At 52.1% G+C, this 20,633-nt stretch overlaps 1 protein-coding gene across 1 annotated transcript in view; it reads left to right on the plus strand.

Moving 5' to 3' along the window:
• Positions 1-19,417, plus strand: part of RANBP17 (RAN binding protein 17) — a 388,698-nt gene extending 369,281 nt beyond the window's left edge. The window contains exons 26-28 of the mRNA XM_075543208.1: positions 14,857-14,955; positions 16,661-16,788; positions 19,000-19,417. Coding sequence (XP_075399323.1) covers positions 14,857-14,955; positions 16,661-16,788; positions 19,000-19,099 — 327 coding nt within the window. The 3' untranslated portion in view covers positions 19,100-19,417. The remainder of the gene's footprint in view (positions 1-14,856; positions 14,956-16,660; positions 16,789-18,999) is intronic.
• The last annotated feature ends 1,216 nt before the right edge of the window (positions 19,418-20,633 follow it).

The raw sequence follows: 20,633 nt of genomic DNA on the forward strand, positions 1-20,633 counted from the left end.
GTGTCCTGAGCGGTACCAGAAAGCTCTTTCTTTATGTCCTTGCGCAGGCATACCTTTCACTGTGAAAAGTTTCCCTAGGCACTCCCAAACCCAAGATGTCCTTTCACAAGAGTAGTTGATTTTGAGGAGCCACACTGACTCAAGTTTCCAGGAGGGTTGTCTGTAGACCCCAGCGCTTCCCTGTTCTCCGGCTCGAACCCTCAGTGGCCCGTGTGGGGCCCGTGTGCCTTCATTTTGATGCTTGGCCCAACCTTGGCCTCCTTTCACCCAGTCCTTCTGTACCAGCTAGACATCTCCCTGCACTGGCACGAGTGAAAAGAAACCTCATAACTCTTCCTACTTCTTTCTTCTTCCTGCGGCCTCTCTGAGTTCTCAAAGCAATCAGAATGGATTGGGCTGATAGGGGGGGTTCACTCTGGAATATAAATGCATCAATAGTTTCCTCTCCCCATAACTAAGATCACAGCCTTGGAAACCCCGGGGGGCAGTTCTCCTTTGTCCTTTACGGTTCCTGTGTCAGAACGGACTCCACAGCAGTACTTATGGTTCCTTGGTGTGTGTGTGTGTGTGTGTGTGTGTGTGTGTGTGTGTGTACTTATGGTTCCTTGGTGTGTGTGTGTGTGTGTGTGTGTGTGTGTGTTTTAATTATAACCAAGACTTTCTTGGCTGCAGATCTCACAGTTGACACCATACCAAGACTTATCGAGCCTTAAGCAGCCCTTCTGTCCTGGCGGTTCTTAATCCCTTCACCCCCACCCACAGGAGACGGCAGAATAAGTGACAACCGGATCTTTCTGCCCTTTGGTTGAAGTCAACCGCCTCTGTTGACTTTCCGAGACTGTAACTCTTTAGGGGAGTAGAATGACTGTCTCTTTCCCACAGAGCGGCTAGTGGTTTTGAACTGCTGACCTTGCAGTTAGCAGCCCAACACTTGACCACACCACTGGGCTCTTTGTATTTCCTGAGAGAAATGCACAGTGTAAAGTGAGAGTTGGCTTAATGGTCATGTGGCTTTTCTATATATGTACTTGAAGTGTAAGCTATGTGAAGTTCTCTCTGGCTCTGAGTGCTGGAGATGGGAATCCCACTCAGATCGTTTTTGTTTGTTTTCTAAATCATTTTATTGGGAGCTCTTACAGCTCTTATCACAATCCATAAGCACATCCATTGTCTCAAGCACATTTGTACAAATGTTGTCATCATCATTCTCAAAGCATTTTCTTTCTACTTGAGCCCTTGGTCTCAGCTCATTTTTCCCCCTTCCCCACCCTCCCTCCTGAATGAACTCTTGATAATTTATCTTTTTTTTCATGTATTACACCAACCACTGTCTCCCTTCACCCACTTTTCTGTTGTCCATCTCCCTGGGAGGAGGTTATAGGTAGATCATTCTGATCAGTTCCCCCTCTCTCCCCCCCACCTTCCTCATGCCCTCCTGGAGTTACTACTCTCATTATTGGTCCTGAGGGGTTTATCTGTCCTGGATTCCCTGTGCTTCCAGCTCTGATCTGTACCAGTGTACATGCTCTGGCCTAGCTGGATTTGTAAGGTAGAATTGGGGTCATGATAGTGGGAGTGAGGAAGCATTAAAGAACTGCAGGAAAGTTGTGTATTTCATCGGTGCTATGCTGCACCTTGACTGACTCATCTCTTCCTTTTGACCCTTCTGTAAAGGGATTCAAATTGTCTATAGATGGGCTTTGGGTCTCCACTCCACTCTCCCCCTCATTCACATTGATAAGGTTTTTTTTTCTGAGTCTTTGATGTCTGGTACCTGATCGAGTCGACACCTCATGATCACGCAGGCTGGTGTGCTTCTTCCATGTGGGCTTTGTTGCTTCTCAGCTGGATGGCCACTTGTTTATCTTCAAGCCTTTAAGATGCTAGATATTATATCTTTTGATAGCCGGGCACCATCAGCTTTCTTCACCACATTTGCTTATGCACCCACTTTGTCTTCAGCAATCATGTTGGAAAGGTGAGCATCACACAATGCCAGGTTATTAGAGCAAAGTGTTCTTGCATTGAGGGAGGGCTTGAGTTGAGGCCGAACATCTATCTGCTACCTTAATACTTCACCTATAAATATATGTACATAGATCTATTTCCCCAACATCATATATAAATACGTACATGCCTGTATTTAGACCTCTATAAATGTACTTTGCCTCCTAGCTCTTTCCTTTATTTCCTTTTCTCTTGTCCCACTGTCATGCTCAGCCTTCATTCAGGTTTCAGTAATTCCTCTCGGTTGCATTGCCCTTGATCATTCCCTACCAGGCATCCTACACCCTCCTCACCATCAATTTTAGATCATTTGTTGTTCCCTTATCCCTGGGATTGTTAACACCCACTTCCTTTCCCCCGCTTCCCCCACTCCCATGTCCCCACCCCCTGAACTGTCCGTCCCGGTCCCGTTGTTTTCTCCTCCAGGTTGTTTATCCCATCTATCTTATCTAGATAGACATGCAGAGCCAATAATAAGCACAAAAACAAGACAGAGTAAAAGAAAACAAAACAACAACAACAAAAACCCAATGACAAATAAAGAAAAGCCTATAAATAGTTCCAAGTCTGTTTGTTAGGCTTTAGGAGTGTGATGGGGTGCCACAAAGTCCACTTTTGGTGTTCCCTGGGGACTTCATTGTTTTACCCCCTTGCTGCTCTGTTGCACGCCCTTAGTGTTTTCGCCCCTGGTGTAGTGGGGTCAGATCAGGCGCAATGCCTGGGCTGTGCTTCCAGTGGTGCCCCTCCTAGCACTATGGGTCAGTGAGGGACATTGTGTCTCCTGGTGGGCCGGCCCTATGGTCCTCTCTGCATTGGCTGTTCTGAGCAGGAATGTTGTCCTCAGGGCTTGGTGGGCCAGGTTGTGCTCCACTCTCTCTCCTTCCCTCTTTGTTTGCTCCTGGGTGCTCTGATCAGACATGCCCCTCTCCCTGAGCTGTAGCTTCAGTGCTGTCCTCTGAAGTGCATTCTTCTGGGAGGAGGAGGGGTGCCCACATAGTTGGACCGGCCCCGCAGACCTCTTTGTTCTTTCCCTGCTTTGTGCCGGTGCGTTGCATTCATATCTTGGTGCACCAGGTAGAAGTCTGGTCCCTCTCTCCCTCTCCTGTGGAGATGTAAACAACACCCTCCCCTTGGGAGGGTTAGTGCCCTGTTCCCCTGCTGCCCATGTCGTTTTCGTTTTTGTCTTCCCTTCTTTCTTTCCCCCTCCTTTTTAGTTGGCTGCATATGTAGCCCTGAATTGGATCTGGTACCTGGCCCTCACCTCAGGAATGTATGTACACATTTCCGTTGCAGCTCTTGGTGAGTGTAACCAGAGGCAGCACTGAGATGACCAGAAGCGTGTAAGACACCTTAAGGGTGGACGCTTGTGTGGGATCTTCAGGGAGAGTTCCTGCTGGAGTGCAGGGTGCACACTCCTTACGGAGCCGTGTTTCTCTCCTGAGTTGGTGCCCCCTTGTAGGTTCTGCAGCCCAGAGGACCTCTTGCTACGCTCTGTGCCTTTTGTTATTCTGGGAGCCTCTGGGCAGTACAAATGCAGTCTACCACTAACTGAGGAAGGCCTGGTGATCCACATTCCAAAAATCAGCCCCTGAGAGCCATGTGCAGCGCAGACTCACCATGATCTCACCATGGACCAGAAAGGTTTGCTACCTTAATACTTAACTTACTTAACAGCAACTGGTTTTACGAGTATCTGCCTTCGGAGAAGGAAGCCCGGGACCAGAAATTCTATTGTCCTGTGTAAGTTGTTGAATTGCACATTGTCTGTTATTTGCGGAGAACTCAACCACTGTACAGCAGTCAGAAAAACCAGTGGGAACACATGGACGTCACAGTCTCGCCATCCGCCTTTGAGTACTAGTCATCCTACTTCCTAACTGCGTGACGTTGGACCGGTTCTGCCCTCTGGAGAGAACAACATCTCAGCTAGAGGAACCTTCCAGCGTTCCTGAGCTGGCTCCCGGGTCATGCTCTTGAACCCACTCCCTCTGGTCGTCTCATGCCCAGGCTTCCCAAGGCTTGTGCTAGGCCTTATTGTCTTAAATTGTCTCCCAGTCCGTCACTCCCTCAATCCATCCCACAACCTGGAACCACTCGTAAGAAGGGGTGGGGGAAGCGCATACTAAGTTGAGGTAATGTGAACAAATGGGAACCTCAGAAACTGCCAAGAAGCCCAGCAATGGAAAGTGCAAGGCCTGAAGAGAAATCTCTTAGGCCCCAAGCAGCCCGCCGAGAAAGACAACCCCAAGAAGAGCTCTGTGTTAATGCCCAGGCTTAATGTGGCATCTCATTCAAGACGGGACAGAAATCTTCCGCTCAGGGAACTAAAAGCGTCAATTAGAGATAAGTGCATTCAGGAATGATTTCTCTGTGACCTTAAGATTGCAAGAAAACAACTCGATGAGTGGGCAGTAAGAGATTAATAAATACTTAGGCTGTGTGCGCTCCTTCAGGCCACAGGGACCACTTTTTACGGAGTTGTCTGTCAACAGCACCTGGCACACAGTAGGAGCTCAGTACTCTGTTGAGTGCATGGAAGAAATGCCACAGTGGACAGGAACCCCGAGCCCCTCCAGAGGCCTGGGCCACTCTGCCGCTGACCCTCCAAGGGCTGAAGTTCCAAGGCTTTGGGCAAGTACTGTGTAACCTCATCCCAGGTAGTCAGGGAGCAGGCCCTTCCCCACGCCATCCTTTTCCCGAGCCCCCTGCATTACGGAGAGGCTAGAAACAAATTGACAGAAACCTGGAGGAAAGTAGCTCAAGTGATTTAGGAGAATGGAAGGGCTGGCTTATGGGGCCAGATTAAAGAAGCTAAATACATATAGCTTGCTAAGTGACAACTAAATGGGGCACTTGATAAGTCTATAAATACTTGGAAGATGTAAATGCCAAGGAGGAAAGGGAATTACTTAGCATGGCACAATAGAGTATTGGCATAATGGGATAATATTAAGAAAGGGAAAATGAAGGTTGAACATCAATAAAAAGCTTCCTGACAGAGGGAACCATTCCTGACAGGGGACACTATTAAGCTATGTGCTGTGGGCCAACGGATATAATGGCAGGGCCATTTCTCAGTGTCCTGGCAATGGGGCCAACAAGGCAGGAGCCAGGACCTCCCCTGACTGAGGCACAGGAGCTAAGCAGCACCCTTTTGTGTGGGGGGGGTGGGGGGGCAGGTGGCCTCCTAGCCCTCCCACACCAGCAAGGGAGAAGTAGATGGCCCAGATCCCTCACCCTGCGGAGAATGATTATACCAACAGTCGTCCACGTCGCTAGCAGAAAGGTTCATCGGCTGGGGTGGCACCCATTTCCTCCAGGAGAAAGTCCATATTCCCTAACAGGCACTAATAGGCCCCTCCCAAGATCCGGGTCACCCTCATCAGTCACCACCACTGCCCCCACTCAGAGCTCCTTGTTGCTCCCAGACATGTCCCCTAGCCTCAGCAGCTCCTGGTCCTTCCGTCCGCTACCTCCCTGGCAACCTTTGGTTCTCCGTTACAACAAATTCAACGTCCGCTTCCTAAGGAAGCCTGCCCTGCCCGTCCCTCACTTCAGGCTGGGCAGAGTGCATCAGAGCCGTCTGATCTCCAGCTCCTGTGCTGACTTCTCGTTGGGGCACTTCCTATACTGCAGTGTCACTGTTCACACGCAGTCCCTACTGGACTGAACCCTCCAAGGCTGGAACTGTGACTTTTCCATCTTGACCCCCATGGTCTGACACAGAGACACATGCCAACGAGATGGTAGATGTTTGGATGCACCCAGAAAGCCCCTTCCCAGAGCGCTGAGCGGCTCTCGTCCTCCAGCCCCCTTGCATGGTCACTCGGGGAAGAGTTTCCCAATCTCAGTGACACCCTTGAGTAGCCGCTCTACCCTCTGGCCAGCACTCTGAGCCCTTCGGGCAGCTGTACAAACGATGCAACTGACAACCTTCCGATCAGAAAGGCGGCCTGCCAGCCGCTGCTGTGGAAATGTAAACTAGCCTCTAATGGGAAGGACTTCCGAGGGGCCCGCCCGTGGCTCTTACACCCAGACACCCACCCGAACGAACATCTCTGGGCATGATCAGTGCAGTCAAATAATCCCCACCGTCCTCGTGACTGCAGGCCTTCAGGGAAGCCATGGCCACGCGCCCTTGAACCTCTTACGGTAGGGATGGTATATTTATGATGAAATGCAATCTCATTTTGCACTATGCTTTGAGGACGGCACGAATGCCCCCGTGCTACTGTGCCTTATGTTCTGTTGTGAAACATGATATTCGTTGGGAATGTTGTGCCTGCTTAGTGAAAGAGCATGCCGCCTCCCCACTCCCTGCACTGATTCGGAACGGTCTTGGGGTTTCCTTTATCAGCTGAATAATTTATGTAAACATGTGCTTCCATTATCGCTGCCATGTGGGCAGGGTTCGTGGCCCCTCCTCCTTTCCAGAGTTTGTATTGCTGGCCTTTGGGACAGCAGGCTACACTGCACATGGTAGTGGTGAGCACTCCTGTCCCCCGATGGCCTGCCTTGAACTTGAGGCCACGGCACTAAGGCTCTGCCTGTATCTGTAGCTTCAGTAGCAGATGGTATTGCCTGGGAAGATTCTATTGACTGGGAAGAAAATGGGGATCGTGGGGGGCGGTGCACATACACGGTCAAGGGTTCTGGCCATTTCTCTCCATCTCTGTGACCACCACCTTGTTTCAGTCCTCATCGCTCCCCTGCGCTCTTGTGGTGGTTTCTGAACACTCCTCCAGCTCCAGTCCCCTGCGCACCGTCACCGCCCTCCAGACCGCGCACCACTTCCCCTTCCAGACCGCACAGCTCTCCTGTCATTGTGTCCTGAAAACCCTGAGTCGGCTACCCTCCATTTACTGCCCATTTCCATGCTAAACCCACACATAGACACACAGTATTCACTTCTTGAGAGATAATATGTATAACCTCCAATGACATGTATGTGTGTGTGATCATCTTCCAGGGAAATAATATAGCAATAGTGCCCCACGGACATTTGGCAATTCTAATAATATCATTCATTTAGCCAATGGTAAGTAGTTTAAAATACTATTGAGAAAAGGAAAAATGCATGTGTAGGAAAGTTTTTATAGCCTACAGTACATCGTTTGTTGACTTGTCCAGATTGCAAACTTAAGTGACACTGTATATGAAAACAATGAGGGTTGGACTTAGAGGGAAGTTTCAGCACCAGTCATTGACTATGTAACGCAAGTCATGCATATGTAAACACACCCACATACATACATATTACTACCAAGCTGATTCAGAGTCCTAGTGACCCTGTAGGAGGGAGCAGAATGGCCCGTGTCCCATAGGCCATTTGTCTTCAGCAATCATGTCAGGAAGGTGAGCATCTCAGAATGCCAGGTTATTAGAACAAAGTGTTCTTGTGTTGAGGGAGGACTTGAGTAGAGGCCCAATGTCCATCCTCTACCTTAATACTCAACCTATAAATATGTGCGCATAGATCTTTTTCCCCATCATCATATATAAATGTACATGCCTGTATTTAGATCTCTGTGAATGCCTTCTGTCTCCTAGTTCTTTCCTCATTTCCTTTAGATTTCCTCTTGTCCCACTATCAGGACATCGGGCTCTTTTGAAGACCGTCTTCATGGGATCAGGTTTGACAACAGCAACTCAAAAGGTCAGACAGGAGGCTCAGGGCCATGCAGTCCTGATTGTGGGGAAGAGCACTTGGCAAAGGTGCGCCGAGAGCGCAGCTGAACATGAGGAATGTAGTCAGGGTCACTGGCATGTACATGTAGAAACGGTTAGATTAGTGTGGTTTTGTTTCTATCAAAAATGTCACATTTTAAATACTAGGAGAATATACTTCCTAAGAAGCCCTGTTGGACAGCCCCACCTCTGTCCTCCAGAGTGGCTCTGAATCACAATCCACCTGCGAGCACACAGCCACACAGCCTGTTATGCTCTGTCCCAGAGCCTGACTCTCCGGCTCTTTCCCGCTGTTGTACCTTGTCACTGGGATGCAAATAAAGAGGGAGTGGCTTTGGAGTCAAAAGCGGGTCTTCAGGCAGAGGGGATGACAGGCCACCCTCCCTCTTCTGAACATTCCCACCCAGAGGAAGTCAAGATGGTGCTTTTGACAAGCGATGCTCAACTTTTACATGGAAGTGCAACGTGTCATGTTAAATGTTGGCAAGAGAGGAGGGAGAAGGAATTTTCCAAATAGTGCTGAGTGGCAAACCCTGCAGCCTCCCCGGCCCCAGGTTTTCTGGTTTTATTTTGATGCAGCCAGCTGCTTTATGAGATCTGCAGCCACTTGAAATATGATTTACTACTCATAAAAAGTTTCAAATGGATAATGAAGATTCAAGAATGAGTCTTACTGTGTAGCATAGTCAATTTTGTTGCTGTTACTCTCCAGTACATCTCTGCCATTGAAATGAATTATTTATTATAATTTATTTCACCCATGGAAAACAAAACTGGCTTCATTGGTGATATGTGCTGTTCCACTCAAAGCAGACACATTGCACGCAGTACTCTCAATTAATTAGTCCTGAAGTTTCATTCTAACTTCATCTTCTTTTCAGCCAGGAGAACGAGCTGGTAACCCCCTTCCCCCCTTCCCTCATCCCATAAGCTCTGATTAAAATGCTTTGAGAACTAAGGGTTCGGTTGGTACTGGAGGAAATGGAAACAACAGCAAAACCAGGTTGTCTTTTTTTCCTTGGGTTTCACAATGGACAGCAGTTTGTTGAGATTCTAGGCAGTTTATCCCATGGAGAGAAGGCATCCCTTAACTTTTTCTCTGGGAGGGGGGGGGGGTTCTGGGAGAGGAGGGTGCTGGTAGCTGACCAGAGCCAGCCGGGTTGATCTGTCCCACAGTGCCTTCTCTGGAACAAAATACAAGTGGTCAGAACACCCAGCGCATTTTCCTGGGGAGCCTGATTTCAATCTTGTTTCTTTAGAAAGAGACAAACTTTCATTCTATTTTATTTTTCTATTTAACGTACCACGTACTCGCATCTATTATAAGGCTGCCGTGACACATGAAGTATTCAGGAATGTGCTAAATGCGTACAGATGTTAAGAAGTGTGATGTCCCTTAGATAATGGTTAGTTCGTGGAGACAGACAAATACAACTAAATGCATGTCTCTCTGTTTGCGATGCCCTCTATAACACCATGCTAATATTGCTGATATCACGTAGGTAGACAGCAGACGACAAGACAATTGATTCCCTTTCCCTACGGATGACTAGTATCTAATTTGAGCAGGATCACATTTCAGTATCTGCTGGGCACGTGGCCTCAGCGACAGTGCTCTCACTTCCACACACGCTGGGAATGGGGTGCTGTTCCTGCCTCCCAGCCTCCCAGCCTCCCACCTGGGGAAAGCGCCATCGAGATGGGGATGAGGTGTTGCTGCATTTTGAAATCCTGTTGTACTGGTTGGGTTGGACTTGGTTCTTGTTTGAGATGCTGTTAAGGCAGCCTCCCTCTCCTCCCGCCTCCGACTGGCCTTCTGGGGAACCATGTACATGTACCAAAGGACTCCTGGGACTTGGGAAGAAGCTCCGCCACTCACCATTTAAAGCACCCCATTCTACAGCAAGGAGCCTAGTGGTGTAGCGATTATGCGTTGGCCTGTGATCCGTAAGGTAAGCCGTTCGAACCCGCCAGCCGCTCCAGGGGAGAAGGATCGGTGTTCCCACCCCAGTAAAGAGCTGCCATCCTGGAAAGTAACACGGGCACGGCTACCCTGTCCTGGAAGGTCAACTCGCTGGCAGTGAGCTTGCCTTTGTTTCTGTTTGGTTGACACGATGGTAAAGTTGGCTGCTCACCCAAAGGCTAGCTTTTCAAACTCAACAGCAGCTCTCCAAGAGCAAGGCGGTGGTCGGGTTCTGCGTCTGTGGAGATTGACAGCTGTGGAAACCCCAGGGGGAAGTTCCACCCCCACTTGGCTGTCAGTTTGTTGTCCTGTGATGCGTAGGATCACTGTAGGTTGGAAGTGACATGATGGCAGCGAACAACAGCAACATGGGGCAGTGAGAGGAGCCCTGGGGGCATAAGGGGTGATGTGTTGGGCTGCTGCTAATCAGAAGGTCAGCAATTCAAAACCACCAGCCGCTCTGAGAGCGAAAGATGAGGCTTTCTACTCCTGTAAACGATTAACAGTCTCGGAAACAGGAGCAGTCTGACCCTGTCCCTTGGGACCGCTGTGATTCAGATTGCACTCCGCAGCAGTGGGTTTTCCATTCTGCACTGCACACCCTCCTCAGCACAGGCCTGGCCATCCTTTCTGTGGTCCCCACTCTCAGCCTCAGCACGGGAAGGCTTTGCTTTCCGACTCTCATCTCTTTGATCTGTCCTTTCCATTTGCCCTTCCTGCATCTTAAACCAAAGCCTCCCTCTCTGGCCCTCCTTTCCACTGCTTTTTGTACAAGGCAGATTATTCTGGTCACATTCCTATTTTCCATTCTCCTGATTTACATTACAGGCAGCTGTCTATAACTACAGTACTCAACCAGAGCCAAGGATGGGGTAGAGCCTCAGGAGCTGGCCGGCTCCCGGCCCACGCTAAGGCTGTGTGTGCCTGTGGGTCACCACTCCCGGTGCAGCTTACCTTCGGGATCCGGAGGAGGAGCTTGGATTGTGTTACCTGTTCATTACAACTTTGTGGAGTGTTTTTAATGCTATTAAGCTATATGCTTGAAGAACCTGGCCATTCAGTATTTTTCGGCATGTCCAAAGAACTAGTAACAATGAAACGTGTTCCATTTATAGGGAGTGTTATAACTCAGAGGAAATTAGCTTAGCCCACTAATGTTTTCTGGGAGGTTAATTTAAATCACTGTGTACACGGTACTGTGGGTGGGAGGGAGGCTGCTATTTTTAGAAAAGTGCTCCATGGGCCATTTCCCAGAGACAGCCTCCTACTCAAATCTACTGTGGTCCATCTCACGAGTCTGAAACAGCTTAACCAAATCTCTAAGAGCTTCAAATGGGAAGCAGGAAGTTCTACTGAGACGTCTCCAACCCCCTGCCCTGGATTCTAATCCAGGAACTTCAGCCAGAGGGGCGGAGGGGCTAAAGCAAGACGCTGTCCTAGCAGGTGTTGACCTTGAGAGGACCCGCCATGCCCGGAAGAGGCGTTTGCCTCCCCTGTGAGCACTCACCCCCAAAGAGAGGACAGCCTGGTGGTGGCGGAGGCAGGCCGATATGCACGTCGACATCAGCTGCAGCTTCTGCCATGTCCTTCCTCTCAGGACATCAGATCCTGTGTCCCTAGGTGGGGCGACACTACTGGGAGAGCTCACTGGGCACTGGAGACACTGCACACAGGGACCCCCCCAGGAGAGCCCTCGGGGCCTTTCTGGTTACAGAGCCCAGAGGCCCGAGCACCATGTTTTCCAGGCCCGGGGCTCCCCCTTCCGAGGAAGGGCTGCCAGGGGAGGAGAGTGCTGGGGTGCTCTCCTGCTGGCCGGTCTCTAGTGGCTGCTTCACCCACAATAGCAGTGGCTGCCACGGAGGGAGTGGGCAAACCTCAGCACTCACTGCCAGGGCGTCGTGCTTATGCGTCCACGTCAACTCCTAGCGAGGACTCTAGAGGACAGGGTAGAGCTGCCTCTGAGTTTCCAAGACTGTAACTCTTTGTGGGAGTAGGAAGCCTCATCTTTCTTCCGAGAAGTGGCTGGTGGTCTTGAACTGCCAGGCTGCGCTACACCCCCAGGGCACCTCCGCAAAGGTGGCAGCCACTGGTATTGTGGGTAAAGCACCCAACACAGACCAGACCGAGGGCTCTCTCCTGGGACTGCTTCCTTTGCCGTGGGGGTGCCGTCACTAGAAAAGACAGCCTGGGCCTTTGACCTCTGACCAGAAAGCCCCCGAGGACTCTCGGGGAGCTGCTGACGGCAGAGCCCTTGGTGCCTTGGCCAAGCCCTCAGGCACTGCTCCTGAGAACGAGGCTTTGCGTAAGCAACAGTACAGTTCGATGTTTGCCCCTTTCAGGTGTTCTCTGTGGTTTGAAGCCAGACATCTATCTGTTTCAGTTCTGTGTGTGATCAAGACCTGAAACGGGACGTTCTTGAGCCATGAAGTGGCACTGGCTCGGCAGGGGAGGGTCACCACAGTGGGAGCAATGTACGAGTGGGGAGACACAGCCTGATGGTGCATCAGTCTGCTTCCCATCTCTCTGGCTTCTCTTCAACTGCTGTGACGGTTCCTCCTGAAAAACGAAAGGAGTGGCTGCGCGTGACGGGCACAGTAGAGCAACGCATGCGTGGTGCGAGGGCAGCCCTCACAGTGCTCGCTGCCCTCCCCGTCAGAGAGAGAGAGACGTCGTGTCAGATAAGAGCAGAGCCAAACGTGAGCCCACCTCTGCTGGCTCTGAGGCATGTCTCCAGCGTACCATGTTGGTTTTCTTCGTTGAGAGAAATTCCCTACCTACAAACCCATGTCGTGTAGGGTCACTGAGATTGTACATCTCTCTCCCTGGGAGTGACGCCTGGTAGGTTTGAACAACCGACTTTGCACTTGGTGGCCTGAGGTGCATCCTAGAAAATGTAGCCTGGGCTGAACCATGTCAGCCAGCCCGATCGATACCCACGGGAGCAAGTACAGCCGAGGGGCATCGAGTCCCGGCGCACCACGTAAGCGGTCTGTATGCTAAACTTGAAGATGCCTGTGACTCAGCTAGGGGCGCGGCAGGCAGTGCAGAGCTGGCAAGGGCTCTCACCTTCCCGCCTCACTCGGCCCCCAAACCTTCCTCCAGAGGCCCCATGCTGCCTGGCACAGGTGTCCCTACTGCAGCTTCTCCCTCGCCCAAGAAGTGGGCTGTCCCCATGCCCACAGATGGCTCTGGAAGAAAGGACTCTGGCAGTGGCCTGCCACGCCAACGCCATTCAAGCAGATCCGTTCGTTCGCTCGTTTCCGTCTTTCCGGAAGAGTAAAAAGAGGAAGAAAAAAATCATCCATTTTAGCCAACTTTATTTTTAGAAAAGTATTTTATTCAAACATCCCCTTACTTATTACAGACATAAATACATGCATTCAGACAAATGAATCCACGGGAGGACCGTATAAAGTAATTGGCACATCACTTCAGGATGCTTTGTCAGTTACTGGAGGAGTTTGGTGCCTCTCACTTTAATCTTTTCCATTAAAATATCCATTCTGCCTTCAGATTGTGAAGCCCATAATATTTTAGACTGTCTCCGTGGATCTGTTAGTTTCACTTGTCAGTTTAATTTGTGGCGCTCTGACTTCGGAGGGCTTGTTAGATTGTGCGTGGAAATGTGTGATCTGCAGATGACACTCAGCGCGGCCGGCCAACGACCCAGCTTCCCCCAGAGAGACCGGGCAGACCCAAAACATGGAACTGGCAGGCCTGGTGGGCATTCAGCCCGGCCGTAATGATGGTGGTGGTGGCGGTGGTAACGGCCAATGGGAGGGCCGGTGTTTGCAGCTGCAGGGCTGCTGCTCCTTCCCGTTGCTCCTGGCAGTGGCGACCTAACGACTATAGCACTGTTACTCTCTGCAGCCCCGGTCTAGGGGTTCTCAACCTTCCTCATGCTACTGTTATGAATGGGGCGGCCCCTGAAAAAGGGGTCGCGACCCCCAGGTTAAGAACCTCTGCCCTGTTATGTGCACCGTCTCGCTGGGGTGTCAGAGCCTGCTTCTGCTGGCTTATCAGCAGGTGAAACAGGCTCTGAGAGGGGTGCAGGCTGCCTGAGGAGCACAGCGTAAAGCGATTGCAAAAGGGCCAGAGGACGACAGCCAGTGTGCTGCTGCAGAGTGAGCCTGGGGGGCGGGGGCCAGCAGACACAGCTGCCATGGCCCCGCCGCCCTTTGGGACAGGGCTCGGAAGCGGTGGAGCTGAATTGCTCAGAGGCAGAACTGTCTCCTCTGTGGAGCTCCGCGTGACTGACGCCTGCTCCCAAGCTCCCTCCATCAGTCTCACCTGTGCGCACACCTTCGTTGCATCCCCAGAGGGGTCTTTCTTAAATGGAGTGTGGGGGCTAGCTCTCCCTTGCAACAAACCAGCCATGGCTCCCTCTGCCTTCAGAATGAAGGCCCGGTTCCTCAGCCTCCTCCTCTGGGTCGGCCCTGCAGCCTGCTTCCAGCCCACCCCTTTTCTCTACTGCCACGCAGAGGTTTCCTTCCTGCTGCCGAACCCACTCCCAGCCTCTGTTTAGAGCACCTTCAACTGAATCTTCCTGGCCGCCCACACCTGCCACAGCTGTGTGGATACAGCCCTGTGCCCAGCTTGCTGAGTCTCCACCCTGGGCAGCCAGTGGAGCTGTGAGCCAGCTCTGTGCCTTCTGCCCTCTCCTAGGTGTCTGCCAGGTGTTGACGTTAAGAAACTGGATGAGCATCTGCATGTAGGAAGGAGGGAGAGAGGGAGGGAAGGAAATGGTCAGTCTGTCTTTGTCAGCAGCCTGAGCCACTAGGAAACATGGTCTTCTGAGTTCGCATGGCATGTGACCTCTCCAAAACTGTTGACCACCTTTTGGGGAAATGGAAGCAGCAGACAGGCAGGCGAGCTGAGGCCCAGCATGGTGGCTGAACAGGGAGGAAGCCCACCAGGGCTGCGAGGCCAGGACTCATCCCCATGGCCCTCAGGCCTCCCACTTCTCCCTCCTCCCACTGGAAGGTTCTCACCAAAGCTTTGGTGGTGACAGTGATTCCTTAGAGAGCCAGGGCTCTTTGCCAGAGGTCCCTGCAGGCAGCGTTCTGGGCTCTTTGTCCAGGGAGAGCCTGGCTGGCGACCTGCAAACTGTAGAGATGGGAGCTGAGGTCACGGGAGGCCCGCCGCTAGGAGAGCCCCAGGCCAAAGGCTGCGCATCTCCACACGGCTCTCTCTCCTAGATGATGTCCGTCCTCATGAACACCATCATCTTTGAAGACTGCCGGAACCAGTGGTCAGTGTCCAGGCCTCTCCTGGGGCTTATCTTGCTCAATGAGAAGGTGAGTGCTCCGGTAGGAAGCCCAGGGGAGGAGAGTGGGGGTGCTGTGTGCTAGGCTGCTCTTTGAGCTGAGGATGGAGGGCAGCAGGGCAGAGGACGTCATGCTGCTTCTTGGGGGTGGGGGTGCTCAGTGGTGCTTTGAGCCTGCTCTGGTTCTAGAGAATCCTGAGCACTAGAATTCCTCCCTGGCCTCTTCTTCCCCAGCCTCCTTTTACACCTGGGCTCCCACAGCCCTCCGAGGAGGAGCGTCCCTCCCCTCGGGGACTCATCTGCAGGACCTGCCATCCAGGAAGCACTATGGCCAACTTCTGAAGAGTACTTGCCCCGCTGGGCAGCTCCCAGGCCTCCGAGGGGGCCCACGGGCTCCCCAGCAGGCAGTAGGAACAGTGGGTTACTGCTTTGGAGAATGAATTGTCTATACAATAAGATAGTCCTGGGGAGAAAGACAGTGAGATTAGAAGCAGCCGCATACATTAAGATTCAAACTGAAACCCCAGCCTTGGAAGGAAACTAATAGAAGAAAATATATCAAAAAGAGAAGCGCTGTCTCATCACTCACCTGTGCTGAAGTATCCAATTTTAGCCACATTCAATAGCACTGCCATTCATCTTCCCTCGGTGTTGCTGTGATTTAAATCCAAGCTCTATAAAAGAGAGCAGTTCTTTTAAAATGATTGAGAGGGAATAAGGGCAAATTCAGTGTTTAGAAAAAGCTTATGACATCACGATATTATACTCTACTGATGGAGGCAATATTTCATGGTTTGGGATGAAAAACTAATAATTTTCTATTTGGTGTGAGTCACTGCATCATTATCAAGGAAAAATAAGTCATTTTGTGCATTCCCAGTCTTGTTCTGGAGCTCACAGTGGTGGAAGTGTAATGCATCTGATGCATTGTCGTTAAGTATTAGTCTGACTGCATATTAATTATGTGTGTTTTTGATGGGAGCTGTTTTAGGGTGTGATGGAAATTAAATATCATGCAGTTTGGGCATAGAAGAGTAAACACATGACTGGCAAAATGTTGTCTTTGTGCTAAAATTAAGCTGTTTCCCATGATTAGGAGCTGTGTTTAGTGTGAGAGCTTGTGTTTGTATAAAATCTTACAGGCCCAGCAGAGAAGAAAGTGGCTGTGCTGTTATTTGTGACCAAGTATGACATAATTGTCTCAGTGCTAGAAGGCACTTCCTGAACTAGCCAGCCAGGCCCTGCTAGCCCCCCTGCGCAGCACAGCACACCCATCCCAACTGACCTACAAGGACAGTGTCTTGGGACCCGGCCTGGGCTTGTCTGAAGACGATGAGGCCTTGGGGGGAGCCCTACTTGCCCAAACTGCACCCTGGGCATTTCTGGTAACCGTGAGTGGAGAAGAGTTGGGCCAGCCCTCACGTGGGAGGCAAGCACTTGCCAGCCCACCCGAGGCCCTGAGTGTGGAGTAGCCACAGCGAGAGATTTCCAGGTTGGGGGGAGGGGGCAGAACAGCTCGCCCTCACACCTAGGATTCTGCCTTTGGCTTTGGCTTTCTCTGAGAGCTTGACGTCCATCTGTCTGTCCGAGGTGGCCCTGGACAGAGCCTCTGGGATTAGTGGGTCCCGAGTAGGAACAAGTTGGTCCATCCACTCTCCACTGGATCCTCACACTGAGACCTCCAGGGTTAGGCAGGCGGAGCTCAGAGGTCTGACATTACTCCTCTCTCCCCACAGCATTTCGGGGAGCTGCGGGCCAGTCTGATAAGCAGCCAGCCCCTCCCCAAGCGGGAAGTGCTTGCCCAGTGCTTCCGGAACTTGATGGAGGGCGTGGAGCAGAACCTGGCCATCAAGAACAGAGACAGGTGAGCACTGCTGGAGAGGTGCTGCCCTGGGCACATGTGCAAGCGGGTGGCTTCAGGGAGGTGTGGAGGGCGCAAACTCACAGGTGGCCCCAGTGCTAGTGACCTTGCCAAGGGGAGGTGGACATTCCAAGTTTTCGGGAGATAACCGGGTTATGCTGCCACCACTCACACCCAAAGGTGGCTTTTCCACCTCCCAGCGTGTCTGGGCCACAGTCCCATTTGGCATTTGCTTTGTCCCCAGCAGTGGTCAGGCACCATACATACAGGGACATGGAGCCTCAGACGACACAGCCTTTGCCCTTGAGCACTGTGTCATCTGTCGGGAGAGGTATTAGAAATAACTGCCCTTGGAAAGGTCAAGAGAAAAAAAGCTCAGATCGCTGCAGCCGGCAGGCAGGGTTTCCTGGCCTGCGATCAAAGGCCAGCTGTGAGGTCAGACGGAATGCCATTTAGCTGTCCGTGAGACTCCTGAGAGGTGGTGGTGTGAGCAAGGCAGTTCAGGGCCTGACCCTCAGTGTTGTCACCGGGGAAATGGAGCTAGAGCTTGCTGCTGAGGCTTCCATCCCAGAATAGGAGCACGTGGAGCCTAGGACCTAGGCCCCACTGTAAGTAAGGGGTGGGGGTGGGGCGCTTCAGAAGGCCTGTGGATGAATCCCATTATCTTCCCTCGTGTTGGTTGTGGTTGTCAGTAGGGTCTAGATGAGAGTAACCCGAACCCATCAGCTCTCAGAACTGGGCTCTTTCTTTCCACGCTCCTTCATTCACTTTACAGAAACTTCTTGGAAGAGACCAGGTCAGACAGACACTGCTGGGCCCAAGACTGGCCCTTACCCTTCAGGTCACCTCTGCATTAGAACAAAACCAAACCTTCCCGCCAACGAGTCATTGCCGACTCACCGTGACCTATAGGACAGGGTAGGACTGCCCTGTGAGTTCCCAGACGGTCGCTCTACGAGAACAGAAAGCCCTCACAGCCCCGTGCGTAACCGCTATACCACCAGGGCGCCTCCGCGTTAGAACAGCCCACTGTTTAAGATTGACCCAGGACAGAGTCCAGAGGCCTGGGAACGGAGGAGGAATGGAAACTGGAGGTAGAGGCATGGAACAAGCTATGGAGGTGTGAGGGGATTGCAGAGCATGAGGTGACTCTGATGTGCGAGTTGTTGACTCTGAAACCAGTCTCTGTCAACCTTCACCTGATTCACAACTGCGGGGCATGGGGGCGGGGGTGGCCTTTCTTACGAATTACATGTGTTCCACACTGGGGATACCAGTGGTGAACTCAGGGCTCTAGGCTCCTGCCCTGGTGGAGCCTACACTCCAGGCACAATAACGGGTGGGGAAAGACTGCACCCCAGGAAGGAAGCCCTCTGCACCTGTCCTTCATGAAAGTGGTGGTCATTGCAGCGGCAGCGGTCATTCCCAGAGCCGCAGGGGGCTGCAGCACCCACAGGTGGGGCTGGCCCTAGGTCACAAGGGCCCAGCATAGGTGCCTGGTTCTTGTTTCTTACGAGGGCCTGAAGCAGGCAGGGGACGGGCGTTGCCTCACTGAGCCCTGGCACTGTGAGCACCCTGTTCCGAGCCACTCTCTGAAGTGGGCGTCAGGCAGCCCTCCCAACCGAAGTGCCGGCCACTGGGTCGTGCCAGCGCTCAGGGGCCAGCCGCAGTGAGTTGGCAGGCTCACTTTCCCACAGCCCAGGGTGAAAGTGCTCCTGCCTGGTGGGCACCAAGACCACCCCAGTTCTGCAGTGGAGCCAGGATTTGAACCCAGCAGGCCCATCTGGGTGCCCACCCTTGGTGAACCCCTTTTCTCCTCTGTGCAAGGGGGGGTCCTACATGGCTTTGGGAAGAGCGCAAGGATGCAGTGAGTCGGGTCAAATGTAGCATCACATCAGTGCCTGCCACATACAGCGTGAGCTTTATCCTGGTCTTCTTCACTCTTCATCTAGTGGGGCCTTCAGGAAGGAGTGGGACACACCCCCTTGGAATGACCAGAGGAAAGGTGGTGACGGGCCTTGTTTGCCACCAATGGGAGCAGTAAGGGGGTTGGGGCTGGGCGTCCCAGCACCCCTAGCTGAGGAAGCAGAGGAGGGAGCTTCCCATCCGGGCTCAGGACGCGCCCTCTCCAAGATGCTGAACGGCGTGGCCTTCCCTCCCAATAGATTGCTGGGATGGATCAGCCAGCCCACCCACCGTGTCCTCTCTCCACAGGTTCACCCAGAACATGTCAGTCTTCAGGAGAGATGTGACCGAGGCCCTGCGCTGTGACGGCATCTCCGAGCCACCGGGCAGCCTGGACATGATGAGCTGACCCCGATGCTCTGCGCACGGGCCACGCGGCTTCCCCTGGGATGGGACATGGGGGCCGGGGTCCCAGGACCAACGTGGTATCGGCTAGCCCAGGGGAATCTATTTTTCCAAGCCAACAATAGCAGCAAAGAGCCCTACCTTTTTATAAGTCTGGCCTAAGTACGAAAGTTTATAATAATGCAAACGATGTAAAGTCCTTCCGTCATTGCCCTGAAAAAGGAAACGACGTGTTCTCCGTCTTTCTAGCCGATGTCGTTATCCGTGTCCTTGTACTGCTCTGAAGGGATGTGTAAATGATATGTACCCAAAGAACATAATAAACCAGGTTTGCATTGAAATGTGTGTTGGCTGGGAGTGTGTTGGTGACTCGCCCTTTAGCCAGACCCTGGATTGAGACAAATGCCACTTGAACCTGTTAAGCTAGTAGTTTGTTTTAAGTCCGGAAGCAGCAGCATCCGGGAGCCTGAACAGGGCATTGGAAGCAAGCCTGGGCACACTGCACTGGGTCCCGCAGGACTACACGTGGAACTCACTGCCTCCGCAGCATCTGATGAAGTTGAGCGACAGTAACACGATTAAATGACTTACAAACAGCATTTTCTTTTCCCGGGCATAAATCTGAAGTGGTTCAGTCTAGAAGAATTAAGCTGGGCAACCAGTGCCTGCAGAGAGAGGGCCGCAGAAGGAGCCATGCATGTAGCTCTGGTCAGAGGCTTTCGGCGCCCAGGCCGCCTGCCCCAATGGGGTATTAGGAAAAGCCAAAGGTGTCTGACTAAAGTACAGTGTTGGAAACGGCTCTGTCTTCTGGAGCCACCCACGATAGACCTGGGTGGTGAACCCACAGCCTCACAGTGACAGGAGCAAACAAGTTTGGGGAACACCTGGTTCCCAGTCCCCACGACAACACTGGTGGCTGTTGGAACTGTGCCCCGACGGACACGACCTGACCAGACCCAAGGCACAGAGGCAGCCCTAACCACCTGTGAGCTGCGGTGACGAGGCTGTTAATTAGAGACGGCCACCACCAAATGGTTTTGTATCTCCCTGCTCTGCCCGGCCAGCCAAGGCTTCTTTCTAACAGATCCCATGCCCTTTATTTCTGATAGGACCTGAAAGGGTTGGCTTTACTGTTGAGTGAGAAGTAAGTCCACGGCACCTATTATAATCTCCTTTCTCAGATCAGTTTTTCTGGAAACCTTCCGTGATCATTTGAGGTTTGCCAGCCAAGCCAACCCCACCACCTAACCCGGATCCCAACTCCCAGCGTCCTTCAGGACAGGGTAGTCCTGCCCCTTCGAGCATCCCAGGCTGCCCCTCTCGATGGAAGCAGACTGCCTCGTCGTTCTCCCACAGGGCAGAGCCAGTGGTTTCAACCCACTCTTGTTTACGGTTGGCAGCTAAACTCTGACACATCGTGCCAGCAGGGCTCCGCGGCCTTTGCAACAGGCTTGTGTGGCACGAAGCAAAGTCATCCAAGTTCACTGCAAAATGTGCGTCTTCCCTGTGTGGAACACAAAGCATCTGGGGAGTGTGGG

The sequence above is a fragment of the Tenrec ecaudatus genome, chromosome 2 (genome assembly GCF_050624435.1).
Source record: "Tenrec ecaudatus isolate mTenEca1 chromosome 2, mTenEca1.hap1, whole genome shotgun sequence".
Lineage (NCBI taxonomy): Eukaryota > Metazoa > Chordata > Mammalia > Afrosoricida > Tenrecidae > Tenrec > Tenrec ecaudatus.